Source organism: Podarcis melisellensis (assembly GCF_964234715.1).
Source record: "Podarcis melisellensis genome assembly, chromosome: 9".
In the NCBI taxonomy this organism is placed as follows: Eukaryota; Metazoa; Chordata; class Lepidosauria; order Squamata; family Lacertidae; genus Podarcis; species Podarcis melisellensis.
This window is the reverse complement of record NC_138541.1, coordinates 20,174,497-20,196,599: the sequence shown is the minus strand read 5'-3', so window position 1 is coordinate 20,196,599 and position 22,103 is coordinate 20,174,497. Positions and strand designations below refer to the sequence as shown.

Here is a 22,103-nt window from a genome sequence, read left to right as displayed (position 1 = left end):
TTACTTTGAAAGTAAAGTGTTACATCTTACAGCAGTGGTGGCTAATGGTAACCCATGACTAGCAGACCAGATACAGCACCATTTTGATGCTAACATTCACTTTGGACCCCAGTACTTTAAAACTGACCCTTGACCTAAGGGTGCTGTCCACTAAAAATTGTCTTTTGAATTGCATCAAAAGGAAGCAAATGTTTGGCTGAACTTCATTGTCTTCCATTATTTCCCTTTATCCAGATGTTCTACTTCAATCACAAGGAATTACACATGGAGGGGGGAAAGAGAGAAATAATGGTTTTACTTGTTCATATAATGTTAAGTTTGCAGTTTTAATATTATTGTACGTTCCCAGTACGTTTCCAAGCACAATTCAAAGTGTCGGTGCTGACCTTTAAAGCCCTAAACGGCCTCGGTCCTGTATACCTGAAGGAGCGTCTCCACCCCCATTGTTCAGCCCGGACACTGAGATCCAGCACCAAGGGCCTTCTGGCGGTTCCCTCATTGTGAGAAGGTTACAGGGAACCAGGCAGAGGGCCTTCTTGGTAGTGGCGCCTGCCTTGTGGAACGCCCTCCCAGCAGATGTCAAGGCGATAAACAACTATTTTACTTTTAAAAGACAACTGAAGGCAGCCCTCTTTAGGGAAGTTTTTAATGTCTAATGCTGTATTGTTTTTAATATTCAGTTGGAAGCCGCCCAGAGTGGCTGGGGAAACCCAGCCAGATGGGCAGGGTATAAATAATAATAATAATATATTATTATTATTATTATTATTATTATTATTATTATTATTACAAAGGTTGTGCTCCACCAGCAATTTCTGCTGAACAGTAGCAAAATTCCAGGGGGTTTCCGGCGCTCACGCAGGATCGTTTCCACTGGGAATCAAGGAGCAATAAATTAGTTTATCGTACACATATTTACACCTGGGTCTACTTTGGAAAGAGCTCAGAGCATTACATCTCATGAAGGGCTTGTTCCCCACAGCAGTACAGTATTGGAGGCCAAGGCATCCCGCACGCCATCTCTGTGCCTCTGTCCCAGCCTGCTAAGATGTAGACCTGGATGTTGGTTTCCCTTGATGTATTAATGACTTTGTCATTTTTAGCAACTTCTACCCCAAGTGAGGTCCTGGCCTGGAAAGGAAGCTTAGCCCGTATTTTTCTACTGTCCTGGTGAATCTTCCCTTCAGAGTCCCAAATTCTAGCATTTTATTAATTTCTAACATTCACTAACTCTGTTATGGGTGTCTTGCCACCCCCAAACTGTTACTCCATATCTGCAACAGTATATATTATACTGTTGCAACCACCCTAGGGACCTCATGTGAAGGGCAGGTAAGAAATACTGTAAATAAATAAAGAAATGGTTTGTGCAGATTAGATGCAAACGTAATGTATAGAAAATGTTGTGAAGCATTAAGAATGCAAAAATACATAATTGCACTGTCAAAAGCAGCCTCCAGAACAAGTCATCCAACCCTCTGCACAGCATTAGGTTTCACTTAATATCTTCCAATGAAAATATTAATGACTCTGACTCCAAGCCCTGAAATATACATAGCCATGCTCTTCTAGTTTTTCACAAGAATTTCCACAAAATGAAAAAATAAAGAGAAAATTCACAGAAAGGGGTGTATCCTGAAGCCAAATTAAAGTACTGGCATTCAAACTCCATCTTGTCAGTTGGAACAGGATGCTGGCATGTGCATAATAAAACATATTCTTTTCTTTTTGTCTAGTCACTAATAATAGTTTAATCAAAAATACATTGGATGATGGGAGTACATCAAGAACAGGATGTATTCAACATCCCCCTCCCATTCCTTCCACATTTCATGAATTATGGATATGTAGACTATGATTCAGAGGTGCATATCTGTTTTCAGATCCACTCATAATTGGGTTTATTATATAGTTCCCCTGCGAACCGTTTCTCATACGTGCATACTCAGAAAAAATATAAACAGCTGCAATTCACTTTATTTATTAGATTGTATAAATGCTTAATATTTTACAAATTTCTAAGGGATATACAGTATCAAAAACAAACAATAACTTTAAACAAAATGCAAACTAAAACCAATAAACACCAATGTGAAAGTATATAAAAGCAAATTAAAACAAAAAGTCAGGGCAACGTTTACCTAGAAGGAATTATCTAAGTAAAGATTCATAGGGTCCAGATTTTAAGCTTCTCCCTTCCCATGTACTACAATCTTATAGGGCGGCTCTGCTTCAGATTTCTTCATTATGTAAAACCAGACTGGTTTCTGCTAGAAGCAGGGCCTTCACTGTGGTGGCAACCACATGCCAGAACACCCCCTCAAGAGGTCTGCCAGGCTCATTTTAATAAAAGGTTTTAGGGCAACTATAAGCACTGTGTAACGACTGTGGTTGCGTCTTGTTTGTGCCACTGCTTGTATTATGGATTTTGAATTGTATGCCACCTAGAGGTCTCTTGAATCAAACTGGCATGATACAATGAAATTATACCAGGATGGACACACTGACACACTGTTGCTTTTGTGAATGTAAATCCTCATTGGATCATGACCACAAACTCCACGAGAGTTTCACAAATGCTGCAAATGCTCCTGATAAACCTTCCAAAGTGATGGAGCTCTAATAAAACACTCATGGTTCAATTGCTCAAGGGGCAACAAGAACTGTCTAGTTTGAGTGAACAGTGTACAGTACATTCATTTGTACTAGTTTCACAGCAAAAGCGAGTAGGCGGATTCCAACAAAACTTAACCTTACTTAGGAGTAAGCCTCACTAAACACGGTAATGCCTGCTAGTAAATTTACAGAAGATTGCATCACACCACTGTCTTATGCATACTTGCTTGGGGGGAAAGCGCCACTGAATACTGGTAAAGATTTAGTTGTGAATCCTGTTCAAACCAATGGGGCTTTAGCTTTGCCCTTCCAACAATAATAATGGAATACAATTCTTCCTAGGCTTGTCTTGTCCCGACGCCTGCATAATAATACGTATGTGAATAGATCCCATCCTTCATTGTGGTTCAGTCCAATCTTGTCAACAGCATCTGCTCACCTGAAAATCCGATGAATAAATCAGTTGTTCCCCAGCAACATGAGCTAGTCTTAGTGTTTCTAAATTGATTCTAGCAGTTCCAAAATGCTTCATGCAATGATCTGCATAATACAAATGTCTTCTTTCCAAACTTCCAGTACAAACAGGCACTATGAATAAATGAATCTTTATTTGTGTCAGCCATTGGCCATAGCAGTAAAACAATGCGATATACAAAGAATAGAAATAAAAGTCAATTATATAAAATACATTTTAGCGTTTTGAATCAAAAGTCAAATAGTGGATCTTATTCTGATTGCCCCAGCTAAAATCCTTGCAACCTTTGCTGTGAAATAGGCACTATGTTTCCATGCTGCAGCAACATCACCAAGATTTGCAGTTGCATAAAATGCATGCCTAGTATACAGGGAATTGGGGGAATCAGCATGCCTTGAAAATTTCTGACAGAAGCAAGCAAGTATATTTTTCTTTTTTCACAGTTGCAGTGAATCAATATATAACTTTATGAACACTCTTAATACATTGTGACTTCTAGCTATTGGTCCACTGTTAGATTTTAATTCTTCAGTGGAAAGCATATTGCTGAAGTTTGTAAATTAAAATATGCAAAAGAATATTACTTTTTTTCCTCCCACCCCAAGGGCATTTGAAAATAAGTAAAGGTAAAGGGACCCCTGACCATTAGGTCCAGTCGTGGCCGACTTTGGGGTTGCGGTGCTCATCTCGCTTTATTGGCCGAGGGAGCCGGCGTACAGCTTCAGTACCTAATACCGGTAACTAATATTATATCCTCTTTTTAACTAAGGGAAGCCAGAGCATTGCAGATGATCACTTTGGAGACAAACATGATTTTCAGCACAGCTACCAAAAAGCTGGAAAGTGCTAAATTTTGATTTGTCCAGCTTCCCCCACCCCCAGGAAAAGACTTGTAAGTTTTCAGCCCTGCCCTGATTCCTACATAAGAGTTTAGAAGTTTAGAGTCCTATTTTAATGTCTGTTTTGAAAACAATCTAAGTACACAACACCCACTTCAGTAAAATGAGAACCTGACCAACAACAGTGCACTGTCAAAGTAAATTGAATCAACCTTCCAGCAGTTGACTTGAAACCCAAGTGCTCGAAGAAGCTCTTTACATACCAACCTGCCTGGAACTTACTCTAATGGGTCTTACTCCTACATAAATGGGATTAAGATGACAGTCTTAATGTTTTAAATAGATGAATAAAAATAAAACATTACGTTTTAGGGATTTCAACTGATTGTTTCCATATGCTTGGTTCTGCCATGGAGAGCTTGAGGTGTCATGCAAAGCAATTGACTGGCAAATTTCACAAAGCATAATGTGATTGTAGATTATAACTCTGGTTATAGTCACAGTGTGGCAGAGCTACCGCTTCCTAAATCCTGCTACTTTGCTGTGGCCAGGGCAGAAGCTGGAGCAGCAACTTTTAATGAGAAGGAATTTGGTGGTCAATGGGAGGGAATTAACTACATTGACTCCGGAGCTAGGGTAATTCAGGGCTCGTTGGGGGGGATGTGTTAGTGAAGGGGATTAGGATCCTTGGATTTCCCTGGCATACCCCAGTTTTGCTTCACACACCAAGTGGAATACTGCCAACAGGGCATCTATTTTATGTCTCCAGTTTTCTGGAGGTATATCTGGAGGCCTCTAGCAGGCAAAAGACTATTTCTCTGGCCTTCCCTACAAGAGAAGTCCTTAATGTCACTTTCAACAGCCCCTCAGGCCAGCTCTGGCAGGCTTTGGGATGACTCTCTTAGATATGACTTTAAAATGTGATTAAAATTGTGGAAGAACCCACCTACCAAGACCCACTTCTGAATTACACAAATCTATCCTAAAGTCAGGTAGCTAACATTGGTCTGTGTTTTAAATGGCCATTAGCGCCTTTCCCCTGAATGGAAAACATTGTTTTAAGGGTTTGATGATTAAGTCTTCCAAGTTTGCAGAATGCTTTTCTTTTCTAGCAAGGAGGTTTTAAAAAGTCGATTTAATGACAGATTGCCTTTGATTGCGAAGCAGAGGGCCTCAACTCTGAAGGATGCCAGCATTCTCTTTAACTATTTGTTTACGTATTACAGAGTGTGGAGAAATATCCATGGAAATGCCAACAATTACCCTACCCCGCTCCCCCAGCCCCTTGCAATTTTCATCTTCCCATCTGGCAAGGGGGCAGGAAAAATATTATTTCTGCAGATGAGCATCCCTGTTCCTCAGTTCTAGGGAGGCTTGTGTTTTAAGGCTGAGAAAAGAACCACCTTAAAATAACCATCATAGAATGGTAAAGTAGGAAAGGACCATGACGTCCAACCCCCTGCAATGCATCTTTTGCCTGAGAGTAAGTCTCATGTGCTACCTACTGAGCTGTCTATAGCATTTCAGTGCATTTTGCTTGTTTCTGGCACACAGATCAAGGCAGATGGGCTGCTTCGTCCGATTAGACGCTGCAGGTCGGTAAATTGTGGGATAAATGTGAATATTTTTCTTGCGTGTGGAAATGGTGAGGCAGACGTGCCGGTGGATTACTCGTCTGTCGCCCACCAATCAGATTTTGGATGGGGATGTGAATGGCGGTGACTTGAGGGATGAGGAGGGGCTTGCATCACACATGCTGACACCTCCATGACAGAAAGGGGGACAAGCGGCCCATCCGGCCAAGACTCAGTGGCGAGACGCAGACAGATTCTGCAGTTGCCGCTTTCGGACTCTAGGGGTCACTTTGCCGTTCCGAGCAGCGCCGCCTCAGCCTGACATGCCCCTGTCTGCCTTTCCCACGTGACTGTCTCTCCTGAAAGGGGGAGGCGGGAGGAGGAGGGGAAAAGGAAGGAAGGAAGGAAGTGGGGGAAAGAACTTCACCGGAGACTACAATTCCCAGAAGCCACCGCTTCACCTTCCCTCCAGCCTCCGACACCGACCCCTCCCCGCATCGGCCCCCACCCCACGCACGCACGCGCCGAGCCGCCAAAACGGCCGTCGCCCCCACGTGACGCCCCGCCGGCCAATCGCTTTCGAACCTGATTTGTTATCCGCCTCCCCCTTCTTACCTCTCCCCTCCCCTCCGCGTTTGTACGATCAGAGCGATCTAAGATGGCGACGGTGGAACCGGTGAGTGTCCTCGTTCCCGCTTCCTCCCTCTCCGATCCGGCGCCTTCCTTCTCGGCTTCCGGAGGGGCCGAGGAAAGGCCTGGCGGGGGCCAGAGGGCGACCATGGCGGAGGAAGACTATCCTAGCGGAGGGGTAAAAACAAGAGGGAAGGAAGGGAAGGGGCGGCGGCGGCGGCGGCCTGGCAATGTGTGTGTGTCTGTGTGACGCGCGCGCGTGTACGGCGAGCCGAAGGTGCCGGCGCGTGCGATGAGGTGACTCGAGGGGAGTAGTCGAGCGGGGTCGGAGGGCGGGGGCGGGTGAGAGGAGAGGGAAGGGGGGGTCTAGGCGGGTTCCAAGCGCCAGCCGGATTGTGCCGTCACAGCTTGGGCGGGGGCGTTGAGGGGCGGCAGGGGAGGGGTCGCGTGAGGCGGGGGAGAGAGGAGACCCGAGAGGGCCCGTGTGAGGGGAGGGAGGCGGGCGAGAGCGCGTCCTACGGGTGGGGGCGAGGACCTAACTTCTTCGTTTTTGGTGTGGTCGGGGGCGTCGCGTGCAGGCTCAGAGGCTCCCGCCGCTTTCTCTCTCCGGCCGCCCCGCTCAAAAACCTCCCTATTTCTCCTTCCCTCGTCAGTTCTTGCCCCGCTAGGCGCCACACGGCGCCGTGGCACCTCCCCCATCCCCACGTTTCCCTCAGCGGCCTATTCCTCTCTTAGGCTGGGGCTGAGGCCGGCTTGCCTAGTGGTCGCCGCCTTCTCTTTTCACACCCCGAGAGCGTTTCGTGCCGCCCCCGTCCTTGAGGTAGAAGACGCCACCTTTTTTCGGGGGGTCCCGGGCCTAGTATGCGCACGCCGGCCGCTCTCGCCTTCCTTCTTTCACACCAGTATTTCGCAAGGGAAACGTGGCCATGGGGCGCTCCTTAAGATCGGCTAGGAAGAACAAGCTTTCAGATTCCCCGGACCTCGCCTAAAGCCCTTGGGAATCTGTTGCTTGCGAACGGAAGACTGGCCCAAAGTTGAGCTTCTTCCATACAAATCACCCCCACACCTGCTTTCTTTTTCTTTCTCCCTCCCCGACACCCTAGGTTTACACATTTGTCGTGACCAAAAGATTGCTTAAATCGTTAATTTCAAAACAAGAAATTGCTTTGCTTGTCACTGCCACCTATCCCAATGTGGGTGGAGTGGTAACGTTCAAAAGCAGGATTTGGGGGGGGTGCGGTGGAGAACTATGACAGCTCATTTAGCAACATTTGTGCTGGGGGAAACTCAGGCTATGAGCCAAGTAGCCCTGTAAATTGGTTCTGACACTGTATATAGGCAGCAGCAGCAAGTTAAACTTGTGTCTTAGAATAGCAACCTTTTACTGAAGGACTGAGTCTTGCCTGGCTGTAGCATGAATTCAGTATGCTCCTCTGCAGTTGCCTTTAGGAAAATGTATTCTATTGCTAACCTAATTTTCAAGAGTAGGCATAGTTTTAAAATGTATTATTTTTCTTAGTCCATACACATTAATACAAGCTGCTTCCTAAGCATCAAAGAAACAGAATAACTATGGAGTGATCCATAATTATAATAATCTTAAGTACCCAAACTCATACTCTTAAGTACCCAAACACTTTTGAAAGCTCATTTTCTGATATTTCCCAGTTTTAACAAGTTCCTCATTTTTGTCACTTTCATCATCATCCAAAGCGCAACTGTATGTGGGGTATTTGAAGGGGGCTTGTTTTAAAGTACTATATTTTGCAAGGTATTCATCACCATGATTGAAAACCTTTCTGGACCATGTAGTATTGGAAGGGTAAGTATTCAGTCTTTAGTTTTGTATCTGTAATGTTTTATGCACCAGCACTAATTTTGTTGCCGGTTGCTACAGTTGGATATGAGTAACTTGGATTGCTAGCTGAAGAGATTATGACTATATGATGTGGATTGTTCAAAGGCATTCTTAAGGAAGAGTGTGATGGGCAGATTAGAGCATGTAATTACAACAAAGAATGCAGGTGATAAATAAGTGTTTCATCAGTACCTGTGCTGGCAGTGTCAAATTGCTATTTTCTGTTTACTAATTTTAATTGACATAGTTTTGAAGACCATTGTTAGTCAGCAGACAGATACTTGGATCATCTGGCAATGCAGCATTATTTGACACAAATAATTTTAAATTTTTATTGTCATAATTGGCTTTATTTTTTAAACTATCTTCAGTTTCTAGAAGTAGCTTCCTTTCAGGTTCAGAATCTTGATTTGTTGAGGAGTGGTAACTAGTAGTATAAGAGCACATTTCTTGGGACTGCCCAGAGTTCTTGGCTCGCTGGAATGGATTCTTACTTAAGATAGGGTGAAATCAATGGGACCTAAATTATTTATGAGTAAGTTTGCACATTGATTTCAATGGGAACAAAGATCAAATAACCTAATATTGATCCAGTCCGTTGTGGCTCCTGTTTCTGTGTGGTCTCAAATTTACTAAGGTCCGAACATGTAGCTGTGTATAGTCTTAAGTAAACAGCTTTCAGCATTATATTGTCAAGTCTTGCAAATTAGGATAGAAAATGGCATAACAGAACCCAATAATTACTTAATCTTGCCATATTTTCATATGCTGGGGCAGTTTAGTGGTTAAGAGAGCCAGTGTGATATGTTGGACTTGGATCTTGGAGACCAGAGTTTGAATCTCCACTCAGTTATGAATCTCACATGGTGACCTTGGGCCAGTCACATTCTCTCAACTTAAGAAACCTCATTGGTTTCTTGGGAGCATAAAAGGAGGAGCTGGAGAACTCTGTACTCCATCTTGAGCTGCTTGGAAGAAAGGTGGGATATAAAAAGAATAAATAAAAACAAAGAAATAAAAGTTACAAAGCTTTTAAAAATCTAGCAGAGTGGTAGTGGCACCACTGAAATTGCGAATTTAATTTACAATTGACTCTCAACTTAGGTAGGCATGTTCACCTTATACAATTACGACTTTACATGGTTGATGGCTGTCTAGTTGAAATTGCACAAATTAATAAAAGGCAGAGTTTAAAAGCTCTTTTTGTGCAGGGTTTTTCCAATGAGGAAAGAGGTTTTACGCTCTACTCCTTGCTTACTGGACCCTGGGAGGCTCTTGCGACATCTTGCCAAAGTTTGTGAGAGAGCCTCCTAGAGCCCAATAACCAAGGCGGAAAAGGGGGGGTGTAAGACCTGTTAGGCGCCAACTCTGGAATGTAAGACTGCTTGTACAGGGGCAGTTTCAGCGGGGTGTTTCGACTAAACATTTTTGTGTGTGTGTATGTGCTGTCTGTGGAATGTAACCCCCTGTACAATATACAAATGTAGTATGTACTACATTATGACCAGATAGGGCTATCTGTTATTGAAGAGGTACACTGGTATCAGTGTTCAACCCACCCATGGAACAAGGTAACCTGCCTCAGCTGGCAGGATCCACAGGGGCAGCAAATCCCTATGTATATCTTCACTCATTCTTCCTTCTCTGGCATGAAAAGGGGCCCCATTTTGTGGTTCTCCTCAGATTCAAAATGTCTTGGGCTGGCCCTGATTTTAATAATCTCTTATGTACCTACAACTGTGTGAGAAGAATACCCTTGTCCTCCACATGAAGAAGCTATTCTTACTCTAATGGTACAGTGTCCACATTTGCAAAATCATGGTCAAATCCATTATTATTAGGAGTTGGAAGTATATTTGGGTGTGCTTCTCCTGCAAAAAGGAAAACCTACGCAACATAGTATTATCAGAACAGTAAACATGCAACAAGTCAACTTTGTACTTTGTTTATATAGGAAACCACTTCTAACCCTCAGACTTCAGAAGAAGAGAAAACCGAGACACCAGCAAGTCAGGAGGTAGTCAGTCCTGAACCATACGTTAAGCATCCATTACAAAACAGGTGAGACATGTTTCCTCTGAACAATATAATAGAATATTATAACTTACAGATATGAATTACATTTAAAACATTGTTTGCAAATTCCTGTTAAAACCTGTTTTACTGCAATTTTTGACTAAAGGATGAAAATAAAAATCTAACCTTTATGATGAACTAAACGAGTATAAAGTGAATGTGTTTCAAGAAATTGTAAAAGGGGAGCCTTCTACATTTACAACCATGCAAACAAGATTGTAAAGCAGCTGGGAATCTGGCTTGTAGTGCACACAATGGACCTAACCTCAGCAGCATGGCTTGAATTTGGTGATGATTTGTGTGCCGAATGCAAAGGAATAATCAGGAGCATGGCTTACATTTGGTGCAGTTGGGAGTCAACTGACTGCTGACCTAGAATAACACTCCTGATTGCCCCTTGGAAGATGCAACATCACCTGTACCACACGTGATGTCATATGGCGTACGGTGAGCATGGCTGGGGAAGAATGGCCCTGTGGTTCAAATTAGGAGTTCTGTGGGCAGGAGGTTCCAGACCCCTGGTGTAGAGCTTTGAACGGCAGTATTGCTGCATGATAAATAGCTCTTGTTTCAAACAGGACGGAAGAGGGGCAGCCCTGGAGAGGACACTTCAGTGCTGTAAAAGCAGCAAAAAACACTGGAAGACCAGTTATGAGTTTCTAGTCTCTGCAGCCACAGCAGGTGCTGTGATTTTCCAGGGGTTTGACTTCACCCCCAGAAGCGCATTCCATTGTCTCTTAAGACAGATGGATGCCCACAACATTTCATAAAATCCTAGAATTGTAGAGTTGGAAGGGACCTCAAGAGTCATTTAGTCCAACCTCCTGTGATGCAGGAATCTCAAGTAAAGCATCCATGACTGGTGGCCATCGAGCTTAAGAACCTCCATGTAAGGAGAATCCTAAGGGAGTCTGTTCCACTGTCAAACAGCTGTTACAGTCAGAAAATTATTCCTGATGTTTAGTCAGAATCTCCTGTCTCATAACTTGAATTGCAATACCTCAGCATTGCAGATAACACTTCTACCTTCCTAGAAAGCTTTCAAAGGTTCTAGGCTGCTCTCACACGTGTTTCATTTGAACCAAGTTAGAATCTGCTTTAACCTTTTCTGAAGTAATCTTTTCAACTTCTAAAATATGGGCTGCGTTCTGAGGACTGCCTTTGTTTTGTTTAAGAAGACTTTTATACTGCTTATAGACCAACTAAGTTTGTTCTGGTATAAGCTTTCGTGTGCATGCACACTACTTCAAAACTTAATTGGTCTATAAGGTACCACTGGATAATTTATTATTATTATTATTTTGACTGCGTCAGACCAACACAGCTACCTACCTGAATCTTTTATACTGCTTAACCATCATAAACAAAATGTTTATTAATAATACTGATAATAAAACTTTTGAAAGTTATATTTCACTTCATTTAACTGTGAATGATTAAGGGAATAGTCTTTTAATTATTGATGTCCATTTGACCTACTCAGTGCCTTAGGTGAGAACGCAGTTTTCATAAGAGCCTGGCTGGATCAGACCAAGAGTTGGTTGCCAGCAGGGCGAGTCAGATACTTCTGGGAAGTCCAGATACAGAGCATATAGACCACAATCTGATCCCATTGTTTACCGCTTAGCAAATACTATATTGTATCTTAAGTATTACAATATGTAGGTTTACAACTAATATAACGTGGCACTGAGAGGGTTGTAACATAGATATCAGAATATGATGTGTTCATAGCTTAAAACACATACAAATGTGTAATGAAATTGTGCTTTTAGAATTTTAGTGGCTTCAGTTTACAGATTTTCTTGTTTCAGGGGATAAACTGCTAGGAGCAAGTACCTTTTTTTTTTTTAGTCCATTGTTAATCCTGCTTTACGATTTTTTCCCCTTCCTCTTGCTGAAAGACCTGCATTGCTGCAATATCCTGACACTTTTAAAATGAGTTACAGCTGGTAAAAGATACGATGGTGCTGGTGTAGTGTTAGGTTCTCATTACCAAAATAGGTTGCTTCCCCCAAATTTCTCTAATCAAATCTTCTTGTCCCAGGTCAGTGTGACCCTGTAAAAACATTCTTCCTGGTTATTCTAATTTGGATAGCTCAGATATTTCTGAATGTATTGAAGCTCTGTTGCATTTTCAAGAGTAGTTTAAAATAGCATACCCCAAATAGCTATAGTGAAATAAGAATATTGATATTGCAGTCCTTGAGTGGTTGACTGAGTAGAATGTATAACTTCACAGAACAATACTCGGCAACTCTTCAAGTCTGTTGATTCTATGTGCTTTCTGAAGTTTTGCCTAGAGCAGTATCCCCATCCAAAGAATTACATATATAGCCGCTGCACTGTGCACAAAGCACTTCTTTTTAAAGCTAAAGTGGTATTGATCAGCCAGTTAGTGAGAAGCAGCAGCAATGGTGGACTGAATCCAGTCTTGATGCACCTGATCACCAGGAGTTTACATTTTTAGACACTATACATGCAGCCCTGACTTTTGGATCAGAGAGGGTAACTTGCAAAAGGTAAAGGGACCCCTGACCATTAGGTCCAGTCATGGCCGACTCTGGGGTTGCGGCGCTCATCTCGCTTTATTGGCCGAGGGAGCCAGCGTTTGTCCGCAGACAGCTTCTGGGTCATGTGGCCAGCATGACTAAGCTGCTGCTGGTGAACCAGAGCAGCGCACAGAAACGCCGTTTACCTTCCCACCGGAGCGGTACCTATTTATCTACTTGCACTTTGACATGCTTTCAAACTGCTAGGTTGGCAGGAACTTGCACAAGCAACCTCTAGTTGTACAGATACAGAAGCTTACTGCTCCCCATGGAATGCCACTAACTAGGTTGAGGTATATAAATTGTTCAGAAAGCATGCTTCAGATTATATGCTTTACTCCAGAATCTTGTTTTCAGAAGGAGATTGAATTTTGGAAATAACAGTATTTATAATCTTTTTTCCCCCTTTCTTTCTTAGGTAAGCATTCATTATATCTAAATATAAATATCGGCCTTCCATCAAATTCTTTCTCCATCAGCTTTGCAATCTAGAGCCTCAGTACCTTGCCCAGTTCAGTGGGATCTGAAAATTAAACCTGTGGGCATTCTTGCTATCTATAATTTTCTTTCCTAAAATTCTTCTATGCTGTATGATTTTTAAGTCCTTACTATTCTTAGTCGTAATAGGACACTGGATAATAAAACATAGTAGCCTAACAAGAAATCAATATTTTTTCAGGTGGGCGCTCTGGTTCTTTAAAAATGACAAAAGTAAAACCTGGCAAGCAAATCTTCGTCTGATCTCAAAGTTTGATACTGTTGAAGATTTTTGGGCGTAAGTGAAGCTTCTTAGATGCCGGTCTCATTCATTCTTGAAGTATTTCTTTATAGTAATGTGTAGCTTTTTAAATCAGCCTGTACACTAGCTCAGAGCCTCTGTGGGAAGGTTTATACTGCATTTTTCAAAACTCAATTAAACATGAAATTTGAATTTTCCCCTTTCTGTTCATTATGCAGGATGACATAAGGAAAAAGAGGGAACCTAGTAAGTTGAATGAAAGGGATCTGGCAAATACCTTGATTTTTAAAAATTGACAGGTGAAGCACAATTCAGGAAAATCTCTGCAGGCACAGACTAAAAATCCTTCAGAGTTTTTTAGTAGAAAAAGTAGCTGATTATGAAACTAATTAACACCAACGTAGGAGAACTTTAAACAGTCAGCTTCAGTACCTATCAAGTATTGGGGACTCCTATGAGCTCTGCTTATTAAGTCAGGATGACTAACTTGTGACACACCAGATGTTGCTGGACTACAACTCCTTTCATCCCTGACAATTGACCATGGGGCTGATAGGAGTTGAGTCCAATGGGAACCACAGGTTAGCAACCTTGTCTAAACATTTCAGGTAATAAAAATGTAGAAGCAATTGTCTTACATTGTCAGCGTTCCTTATCTTATACACATGTGACTGGATTTAATTTTTAATTATTCCCCCCCATGCCATGAAATTAATTGTTGAGAATAAGTTTATATTCCTAATTAAAGCAGCTTAAAATTTAAGATGCTAGCCTGATTTATCGTGGTGAAATCTGCACTGCTTGTGATAGTTCACTTTCTTAATTGTGTTTTGTTTTTCCCAAATAGGTTATATAACCATATCCAGCTCTCTAGTAACTTAATGCCCGGTTGTGACTACTCACTGTTTAAGGTATGCAGAGTAAACTTAAGTATTGGCTTGTTAATTATTATGAATAATGTTACTAGTTTTGGGTCCCCTGTCTTAAAATGTCTTAAGATTGTATGTAAACCACACTACTCCACCTCCACAGAGTCTAGTGTTTCCTTGTTGCACGTTCATAGCTTGACACTTGATTTCTATAATATGTTCAGGCACACACTAGTGAACTTTGGTGTTTGAGTGAGGTGTGAATTGCTAGTCTTAAATGCCTCTGGGCTGCCTTGCCACACACTGCCTCTTTCCATGCTACTGTCTAGAAATGAAATCCTTTTTCTAGTTAGTCCTGAAACATCTCTGGCAATAGGAAAGTCTTTCCATACATTGGTTGTATCCAACAAAGTCTTTCCATTTGCGCAAAAGTAAGAGGCCTTTCTCTCCCCACCCCAGTCTACTGCAGTTAACAGGGGAAAGCCCCAGAACAGGCAGTTGGAATTTCTTGCACCAACAGGATAACTTAGTTGGGTACAACCCATTGCATTGCAGGTGGTATTAAGACAAATGAGTTAAAATCTTAATGCCGTGAGAATAGCTGGGCTCAAATGCTGCATTGAAATGGAATGATATTGCGTTGTGCATCATATAGATTTATTGTTTTCTGCTCAAATTGCACTTTTTAGGATGGTATTGAGCCCATGTGGGAAGATGAGAAGAATAAACGAGGAGGACGGTGGCTAATTACACTAAACAAACAGCAGCGACGAAGTGACCTTGATCGCTTCTGGCTAGAGACAGTAAGTTTTTTGTGCTATTTTGTCTTGCTTAAATTTGAGAGATGAACTGTTCTAAAATTCCTGAAGGGAGGAGGCATGTTGAAGAACCCATCAGTTGCCACTTCTATGTACCTGTGAGTGGTGGTGTAACAACTTGTGCAGACACTGTGTCTGTCATGGTTAGACCATTAGCTGCTCAAGGTGTAATGGGTTCCCTAGGCATTGAATCCAGGCTCATTAACATGGTCCACCCCAAGTATTTGTGAAGCTTATGGGATCCCTGGGAGGCGGGGAGTTGTGGGGAGGTGGTAGTGCTAATTCTGATTTGGTGAAGGGAAATAGATAGGATTTCCCCCTTGCAATCATAAACAAATGCCCCAAAATGGCATGGCAAACTACGCAACAGGTAGAATAACTGCAGGACAAATGGGACAACACATCCTGAATTCTACTGAGTATGCCATAGTACAGTGGTACCTCTGGATGCGAACGGGATCTGTTCCAGAGTCCCGTACGCATCCTGAAGCGAATGCAACCCGTGTCTGCACGGGTTGCGATTCGCCGCTTCCGCGCATGCACATGACGTCATTTTGAGCGCCTGCGTGAGTGGCAAAACCCCAGAAGTAACGCATTCTGTTACTTCTGGGTCACCGCGGAGCGCAACCCAAAAACGCTCAACCTGAAGCTACTTCAACCCAAGGTATGACTGTATCTATTTGTACACCTTTTAGACAACAAAGGAAGTTGTTCATCATCTGAGTAAAATTGTATCCTGTTGGGATGCTTTTGTTTTGAGAGGATTTGTGTTGTCACATGAGGGCTTAACAAAGTGGAAGGAATTTGCAGTTTGCTGTAGACTTACTCTTGCATTTTTGTATGTGGATCCCAGCCCTAAATTTGCATTCCCTGGCTCCTGATATCGGAAAAGGAGCCCCTCAGCATGAGTGGCTGCTTGCATGTAGCACAGGACTCCTTTTCAGAGGTTGCTAGCCATGGGACACAAAATCAATGGTGGGGCCAACATGCCGCCTCCTTCAACATGTGCATTCCTTACGTATGAGTAATCTGTAAATAGGACTTGACACAAATTTGTTTGGTAGTTTTCTGATAAATCACTCAGGTCTTTGACTTGCTTGTGACAGGGTTCTGGCCCGGGGTGTCAGAAGGTGCCTATTGTTGCATAGATTATTTCAGCCTCATTTGCCTTGGGCAAATTAACATTGTTTTCAGGGTTTTGGAGAACGCCACATCTTTAGCTCCATGCCCATTTACATTTGGACTTCGTGGTATTTTTGGTGCAGTGGACCAGTTTAGATGGCTAGTAGGGATATTTGGTCTGGCTCCTGAGTAATTTGATTTCTTTCTCCATCCAAGGGTCCTTAATTGTAGCTCTGCCCTTTCAGGTTGACAGTGTGGAGTTATGTGGAGCTCAGTTTATTGCCAGTGGTTTCTAACATATAACTGAAGACGCTGAGAGTTTGGACCTGATTGCCATCAATACCCTGATACCACCCAGCTCTTAACTGAACAACTACAAAGAGCTATCTCAATTCTAAATCTATGGTAGATGAAACAGTCTGAACTTGCATCTGGGCAAGAAAGAGTACAGTGGGCCCACCACTTATGCAAGGGTTCAGTTCTTGGGGTCGGTGCCCAAAGGCAAAATTGTACAAAGTTGGGAACATTTGGAACTGCTCACCCTCTGCCACAAGGCAAAGGGTTGCATATTGGGCCCTGGGAAAGTTGCAGGAGGGCCCTAGAATGCACACATGACCTGCCCAGTATGGGAAATAAATGGAGAGCAGGGAACAACAGGTTTTCCCCACTCACCATATATTTATTTACTTTTCCTCATCTGTGTACGGTTCTGATAAGTAAATTGTGTATAAGTAAATCAAGTCTAAGTTGTGGCCCACTGTATTACAAACACTTGGCAACAGGTTGATCTTAGTGGTAATCTCATCAGGTAAGAGCCTGTGGATGCACAAATCGGGGATTGCCTGCATTGTTCTTCAGAAAGCCGATGTGTGGTTTTCTCTGGTTTCCTGTCAAAAACAGTTGAAAATGCTTTCATATTATTGGTATCTGAAGAAGTGTGCATGCACACGAAAGCTCATACCAAGAACTAACTTAGTTGGTCTTTAAGGTGCTACTGGAAGGAATATTTTTTGTTTTGTTCATATTATTGGTTATCTTGGGAGTGTTGAAGAGTTTCTTGTCTTATGTCGTGTTCATTTTCTTCCGTTCATTTGGTTGTCTTTTTCTATTTAGATTGTTTAATGGTCTATTACTCTTTTATAGCTGTTGTGCCTTATTGGAGAGTCCTTTGATGACTACAGCGATGATGTATGTGGAGCAGTTGTTAATGTTAGAGCCAAGGGTGATAAAATAGCAATATGGACTACTGAATGTGAAAACAGGGACGCTGTTACACATATAGGGTAAGTTATGCTGAATAAACTGCAGTATACTGTCTTCCTAAGAATACCCTACGTGTAGAGCTGGTTCAGACATCGCTATAAACCAGGCAGAAGGAATTACTGATCTGTGGGTCAAATTAGGAGCCTTACAAGTCCAGCCATGCCGACCCATTGATCACCTGACACCCTATGACAAAGGTGTGGGATTGGTAAAGCTATGGTGACAAAGGAACAATCAAGAGACTTTGAATATAGTCCCAATTGTTCCTTTGCAGCAGGACTTGAGCACGGAATACAAGTCCTGCTGATGGCTGGCAGACTCAGGTCCTCTTGACACCATGATAGCAGGTTATTTACAAGTGGGTGGATTTGCCTGACAGTCAAAAACTGCCCACAGAGAGGTGGCCACTTCTTGACCCAGCCCAGTGGACAAAAGTGATTTCCCACCTCTGTTATAAACCATGGCTTATTGTGATAGGAACAATATGTTGCAAGGCTTGAGCACAGACACTTTCTAATTCCTCCAGCATTACTCCAAGGAGAAGATAAAAAGCTTTTACTTCAGGGTTTTTTGTTTTTTAAAGAAAGGTAGCTTGTTTTGTCCAAATCCAACTAACTGGCTAATATTGACGATGGTTTGCAAATTTCAAAGCATGCAATATGAAGTTTGTTTGTTTCCCAAAAAACCATAATTAACTACTGTTAAGAGTATGGATGTAATGCTAAACTGCAGTTAATTGCAAATGGAAGCAAGAGCATCCCATCTCCTCCATGGCCACACTGGAGAAGGAATGGAAATGTATAAGCCCCAAACCTATTGCAGCTCATTCCCATCACAGTAAATCATGGCTTATCATGATGTCCACACTGTTCCAACATGTGCAGCCTAATCTTAAACATTCTCATAATCTTTACTCAGAAATCTTACTCTGTTCAGTGGAACTTAGTCTCAGGTAAATGTGCGTAGATCTGCAGCCTGTTTCCATTGATACCAAGGATAATGAAGGAAATTGAAACAACTCCATCCTCTTGGGAAAGTTCAGCTGAAACTGTTACTCTTTCACAAGTATGATGTAGTGGTTTGTTTCTGGACAGTTTCACAGTGGGTACTAATCTCAGTTGCAAAAGATTGGAGATTATAGTGTTGCTTAAGCATGAAATATACCCTATGACTTTATATTCTGCATATTACAGAATGATGAGGTTTAATTCAGAGTATATTTAAATTCTATGAAAGTATATTAAATCCATGGATTTGGAAATACATAGACTTTGGAATGAGTATATATTGAAAGGAAAACTGTGTGATTGCAAACATCTGCATTTATCGTGCATACAGCATATTGTCCACTATTGGACATACACTTACTTACTTGTAATTGCTGTCATTGAATGGGTTGAATAAATCAAAGGTGTTCTGTAAAGTTAAGACTGGCCACGTTTCTCTGAAAATAGAAGTTTTGTGTCAGAGCCAATAAAACTTTGTGCAAATGTTATGAGATAGCTGTGGTCATGTCAGGAATCAAACATTATTTTGGCTGCAAACCTAAGCACCCTTACGTGGTACAAAGGGACCTCTGAGTAGGCTTGTGAAGCATTGCAATTAGTATTGGAATAGGATTCTATTTTGAGAACTGCACTACAATATGCCTGACTTACAGCTATGCGTGTGCTAGTGAATGAATTAACTTTATCTAAGCCAGCTGGAGGGTCTGGACCCCCTAGGTTACGGGCCTGATTCAAGGTGGGTTGCAGCAGTAGCACAGTCACCATGCAAATATGGTAAAAGGTTAAATAATGGGTTCCTGAATGCTTGTTTGGGTTAAAACTGAGTCCTGGGTCTGAAAAGGTTGAAGGTCCCTGAAATCAACAGTCATCTCAGTCCAGACCTCCAGCCTGCAAAATGAGACCAGCTTCCCATTATTCAAAGGATGTAATCGGGGCTTTCTCACCTGTAATTGTTGTGCAGAAGATGAAATTTGGCAGGTGTGCACTTTCACCTTTGTGTGATAAGCTGCACTTGCCAAACTTCCTTCCTTAATGTAGCTGTTAGTTTTCTGCCCCCTTGGATCTATTTCTGCCTTTTTCCTTAAATAGCCTAAATGAGATAAATAAAATGATGCTGAAGTCGCAGCTGCTACCAACCTTAAGGGGGGTGGGCTGTGAGCTGCCAGTGGGGAGACAGATGGTTTTAAGGGACATTCAGCCTGTAATAGCCTTTCTTTGAAAGTAGAGATAAGTCAGAGCTTACTAAAAAAAGTTACAAGATAGTGAGTCCTGGTGATTCATTATGGATATAATGAAGAGCAGTTAGATTTGTCAGATGATAGCATCAGTTATTCGGCAGATAAAGTTGAAATGGAGAATATGTGAAAACTGTATGAATTGACTGCTGAGATGTTTGAAGTTTTTATAACAGCCAATTTAGTATTTAAAATAATATAAATTTTTTTGGATTGAGAGCTTTCATATGTGAAACTAGCATCTTGTTCTCTTCTGTTGAATACTATTTAAACAGATATTTTATGTTTTTATTTCTCAGGAGAGTGTACAAAGAAAGGTTAGGACTTCCTCCAAAGATAGTGATTGGTTATCAGTCCCATGCTGACACAGCTACTAAGAGCGGCTCCACCACTAAAAATAGGTTTGTTGTTTAAGAAGACACCTTCAGAGTATTTCATAGGAGACTGCGTCAAGCAATCGAGATTTGGGAGCTGAACCAAAGCCTCTATATAAAAGCAGAGTGGACTGCATTTAAATCTGATTTCCATCTAAATGTTGCTAAATTTGTGAAAGTCTCATTTGCTTTTGTCTTGTACTTCTGTGTTTGTTTTTCTCCCCCATTTTTGGCTGAAGTAACCTTTATCCAATCAAAGAATTTCAGTACATTTGCCCACTGAAACCATAAAGGTCTCCCTAGCCCACTCTGTAATGCTTCTTAGGAAAGTAAATATTATATTAAATATATCCCAAAAACAGTGCCATTTCTACAGGGGAAGAAACTACTACTTTTTCACCTTTGCATTGTATGCAACATGTTTTGCTGGTTTGAAAGAATAGTATGATGCATACATTTTTCTAGCAAATATTTCTTTATACAGCATTGTCTTTGCTGTAATGGATGCTGATGGCTGCTAGATTTAATTTATTGTTTCCCTCTCTGATAACATTAGTGATATTCTAATTTCAGTTCTTGCTCATGTAACATTGGTGAAGGATCTATCTGGGAATATGACAAAAGGTTTAATAAACATTAATTTTGTGCATTCTTTGGTAATTATTTTGTAACATCAAAGCTTTGCTACGAGTTTCATGCATTTCAAGTCAAATCAGTGATATGTTTGTGTGATTTCCTGAACATAATTGTGGATTTTTAAAAATGTAACACCATAATTACATTCCTTACTAGAAATAGTATTCCTGTTTTTTGTATCTTATGCTGTATTTTAACACTTTGTATTCCTTAGGTTATATTTTGCTTTGGTTTAAGAACAGCTCGAATAGAAACGCAGTCCCATTCATATTAAGACAGTGTACAAAACTGTAAATAAAATGTGTACAGTGAATTGTCTTTTAGACAAGTAGATTCGTCCTTTTATTTCATTATATTGACTTGTTTTGTACTACTACTGATAAGGCGGTCTCTATTGCGGCCTCTGTAGTAGGCGAGGTTGAGCCTTAAGGTAGCATTTAATTTGAGTTGTGCTAGATTTTAATAGATAGTGTTATCTTCAGACAGAACTGCATTGCGGTGACTATATCTTAAATGGATATGTTTGTTTAACTGTTCAGTGAATTACATTGCTGTTTGGGCAGCATGCTCAGAAATGGAATAATCCAATGGAACATAATAGCTGAAAGCTGGCCTGCCACTGCAACAACAGGAAACAGAAAATCTGGAACTAATAAACTGGGTGTCAGAAAATGAGCAAACTGTATTTACTTTGCAGAACTATAACAAAATGGCTTTCTGGCTCTGGAAGTGGTGGCTTAGAGAGTAGAAGTTTGGTACCAGTTACCACACTAAGTTATGTTAACTTTATCAGTACTGTACCAAAATACAGGCCATGGTAACTAGATGGTACAGCCATTATTGCACCAAGTAGGAGTTCTGAGGAATCCTGGGAGTGTGTTTAGCTGACAAAAATCTGAACATTTTGATGTGAAAGCTGTCTCTAAAACAGTTCTTCTGTTATGTAGAACTTCAGTTATATTAAGGTTGACATTTGCCGCACTTAAGGTAAATGTTATGGTGGGAGACCTTTCCCCAGGTGTGCTGGTTTTGCCTTTTGGTTCTTGCAGGCTATCCAGCATGAACCCAAGTAGCCTTTTGTATAAAAACTGATACTGTATTATTGCAGTTAATACTACCCCTTCCCCTGTAATAAATGGAATCACTCTTGTATTAAAGCATATGTGGTGTGTAATAATGTCTAATGCTATTTGACACAATGAAATGACAGAGTTCCTGGCCAAAGTTTTACTGTTGCCAACTAGAGTGATTGGTCTGGAGGTCTGTAAGGTTTTGTAAAAGTCATGCTTGTCAACAATCATAGGATTGGATCTAACAAGCTTTGGGTTTGACTGCAAATCGAAACCATGCTTAAAGCAGGTAGCCCCCCTCTGCGGGTACAATTAAATTACGATGCAGGAAATAAGTAGCTTGGATCAGT

General features: G+C 41.6%; 1 protein-coding gene and 1 long non-coding RNA gene across 6 annotated transcripts; one reads left to right on the top strand and one right to left on the bottom strand.

Annotated features, from left to right (window-relative positions):
• Window positions 1-2,861: 2,861 nt before the first annotated feature.
• Window positions 2,862-6,253, bottom strand: LOC309377815. The gene is made up of 2 exons (XR_014171679.1): window positions 6,120-6,253; window positions 2,862-3,204 (listed from the first exon to the last, which is right to left on the bottom strand). It is a non-coding gene; the product is annotated as an uncharacterized lncRNA (long non-coding RNA).
• Window positions 6,040-21,840, top strand: EIF4E (eukaryotic translation initiation factor 4E). 5 transcript variants are annotated; one of them, XM_081925446.1, is made up of 7 exons: window positions 6,040-6,180; window positions 9,947-10,053; window positions 13,300-13,395; window positions 14,207-14,270; window positions 14,918-15,031; window positions 17,312-17,451; window positions 19,973-21,840. In XM_081925446.1, the coding sequence occupies exons 1-7, from the start codon at window positions 6,163-6,165 to the stop codon at window positions 20,085-20,087; spliced, it is 654 nt and encodes a 217-aa protein (XP_081781572.1). In that variant the 5' UTR covers window positions 6,040-6,162; the 3' UTR covers window positions 20,088-21,840. The 5 variants fall into 5 exon arrangements, with proteins under 5 accessions (XP_081781572.1, XP_081781574.1, XP_081781571.1 ...); XM_081925445.1 differs by lacking the exon at window positions 6,040-6,180 and adding an exon at window positions 6,182-6,312; XM_081925444.1 differs by lacking the exon at window positions 6,040-6,180 and adding an exon at window positions 6,649-7,956.
• The last annotated feature ends 263 nt before the right edge of the window (window positions 21,841-22,103 follow it).

Coding starts and splice junctions, on each gene's coding strand:
- EIF4E (XM_081925444.1), top strand. CDS start 7,918: ATGATTGAAAACCTTTCTGGACCATGTAGTATTGGAAGG. Junction 13,396..14,206: donor ACTGTTGAAGATTTTTGGGC/GTAAGTGAAGCT, acceptor TTTCCCAAATAG/GTTATATAACCATATCCAGC. Junction 17,452..19,972: donor GACGCTGTTACACATATAGG/GTAAGTTATGCT, acceptor TTTATTTCTCAG/GAGAGTGTACAAAGAAAGGT.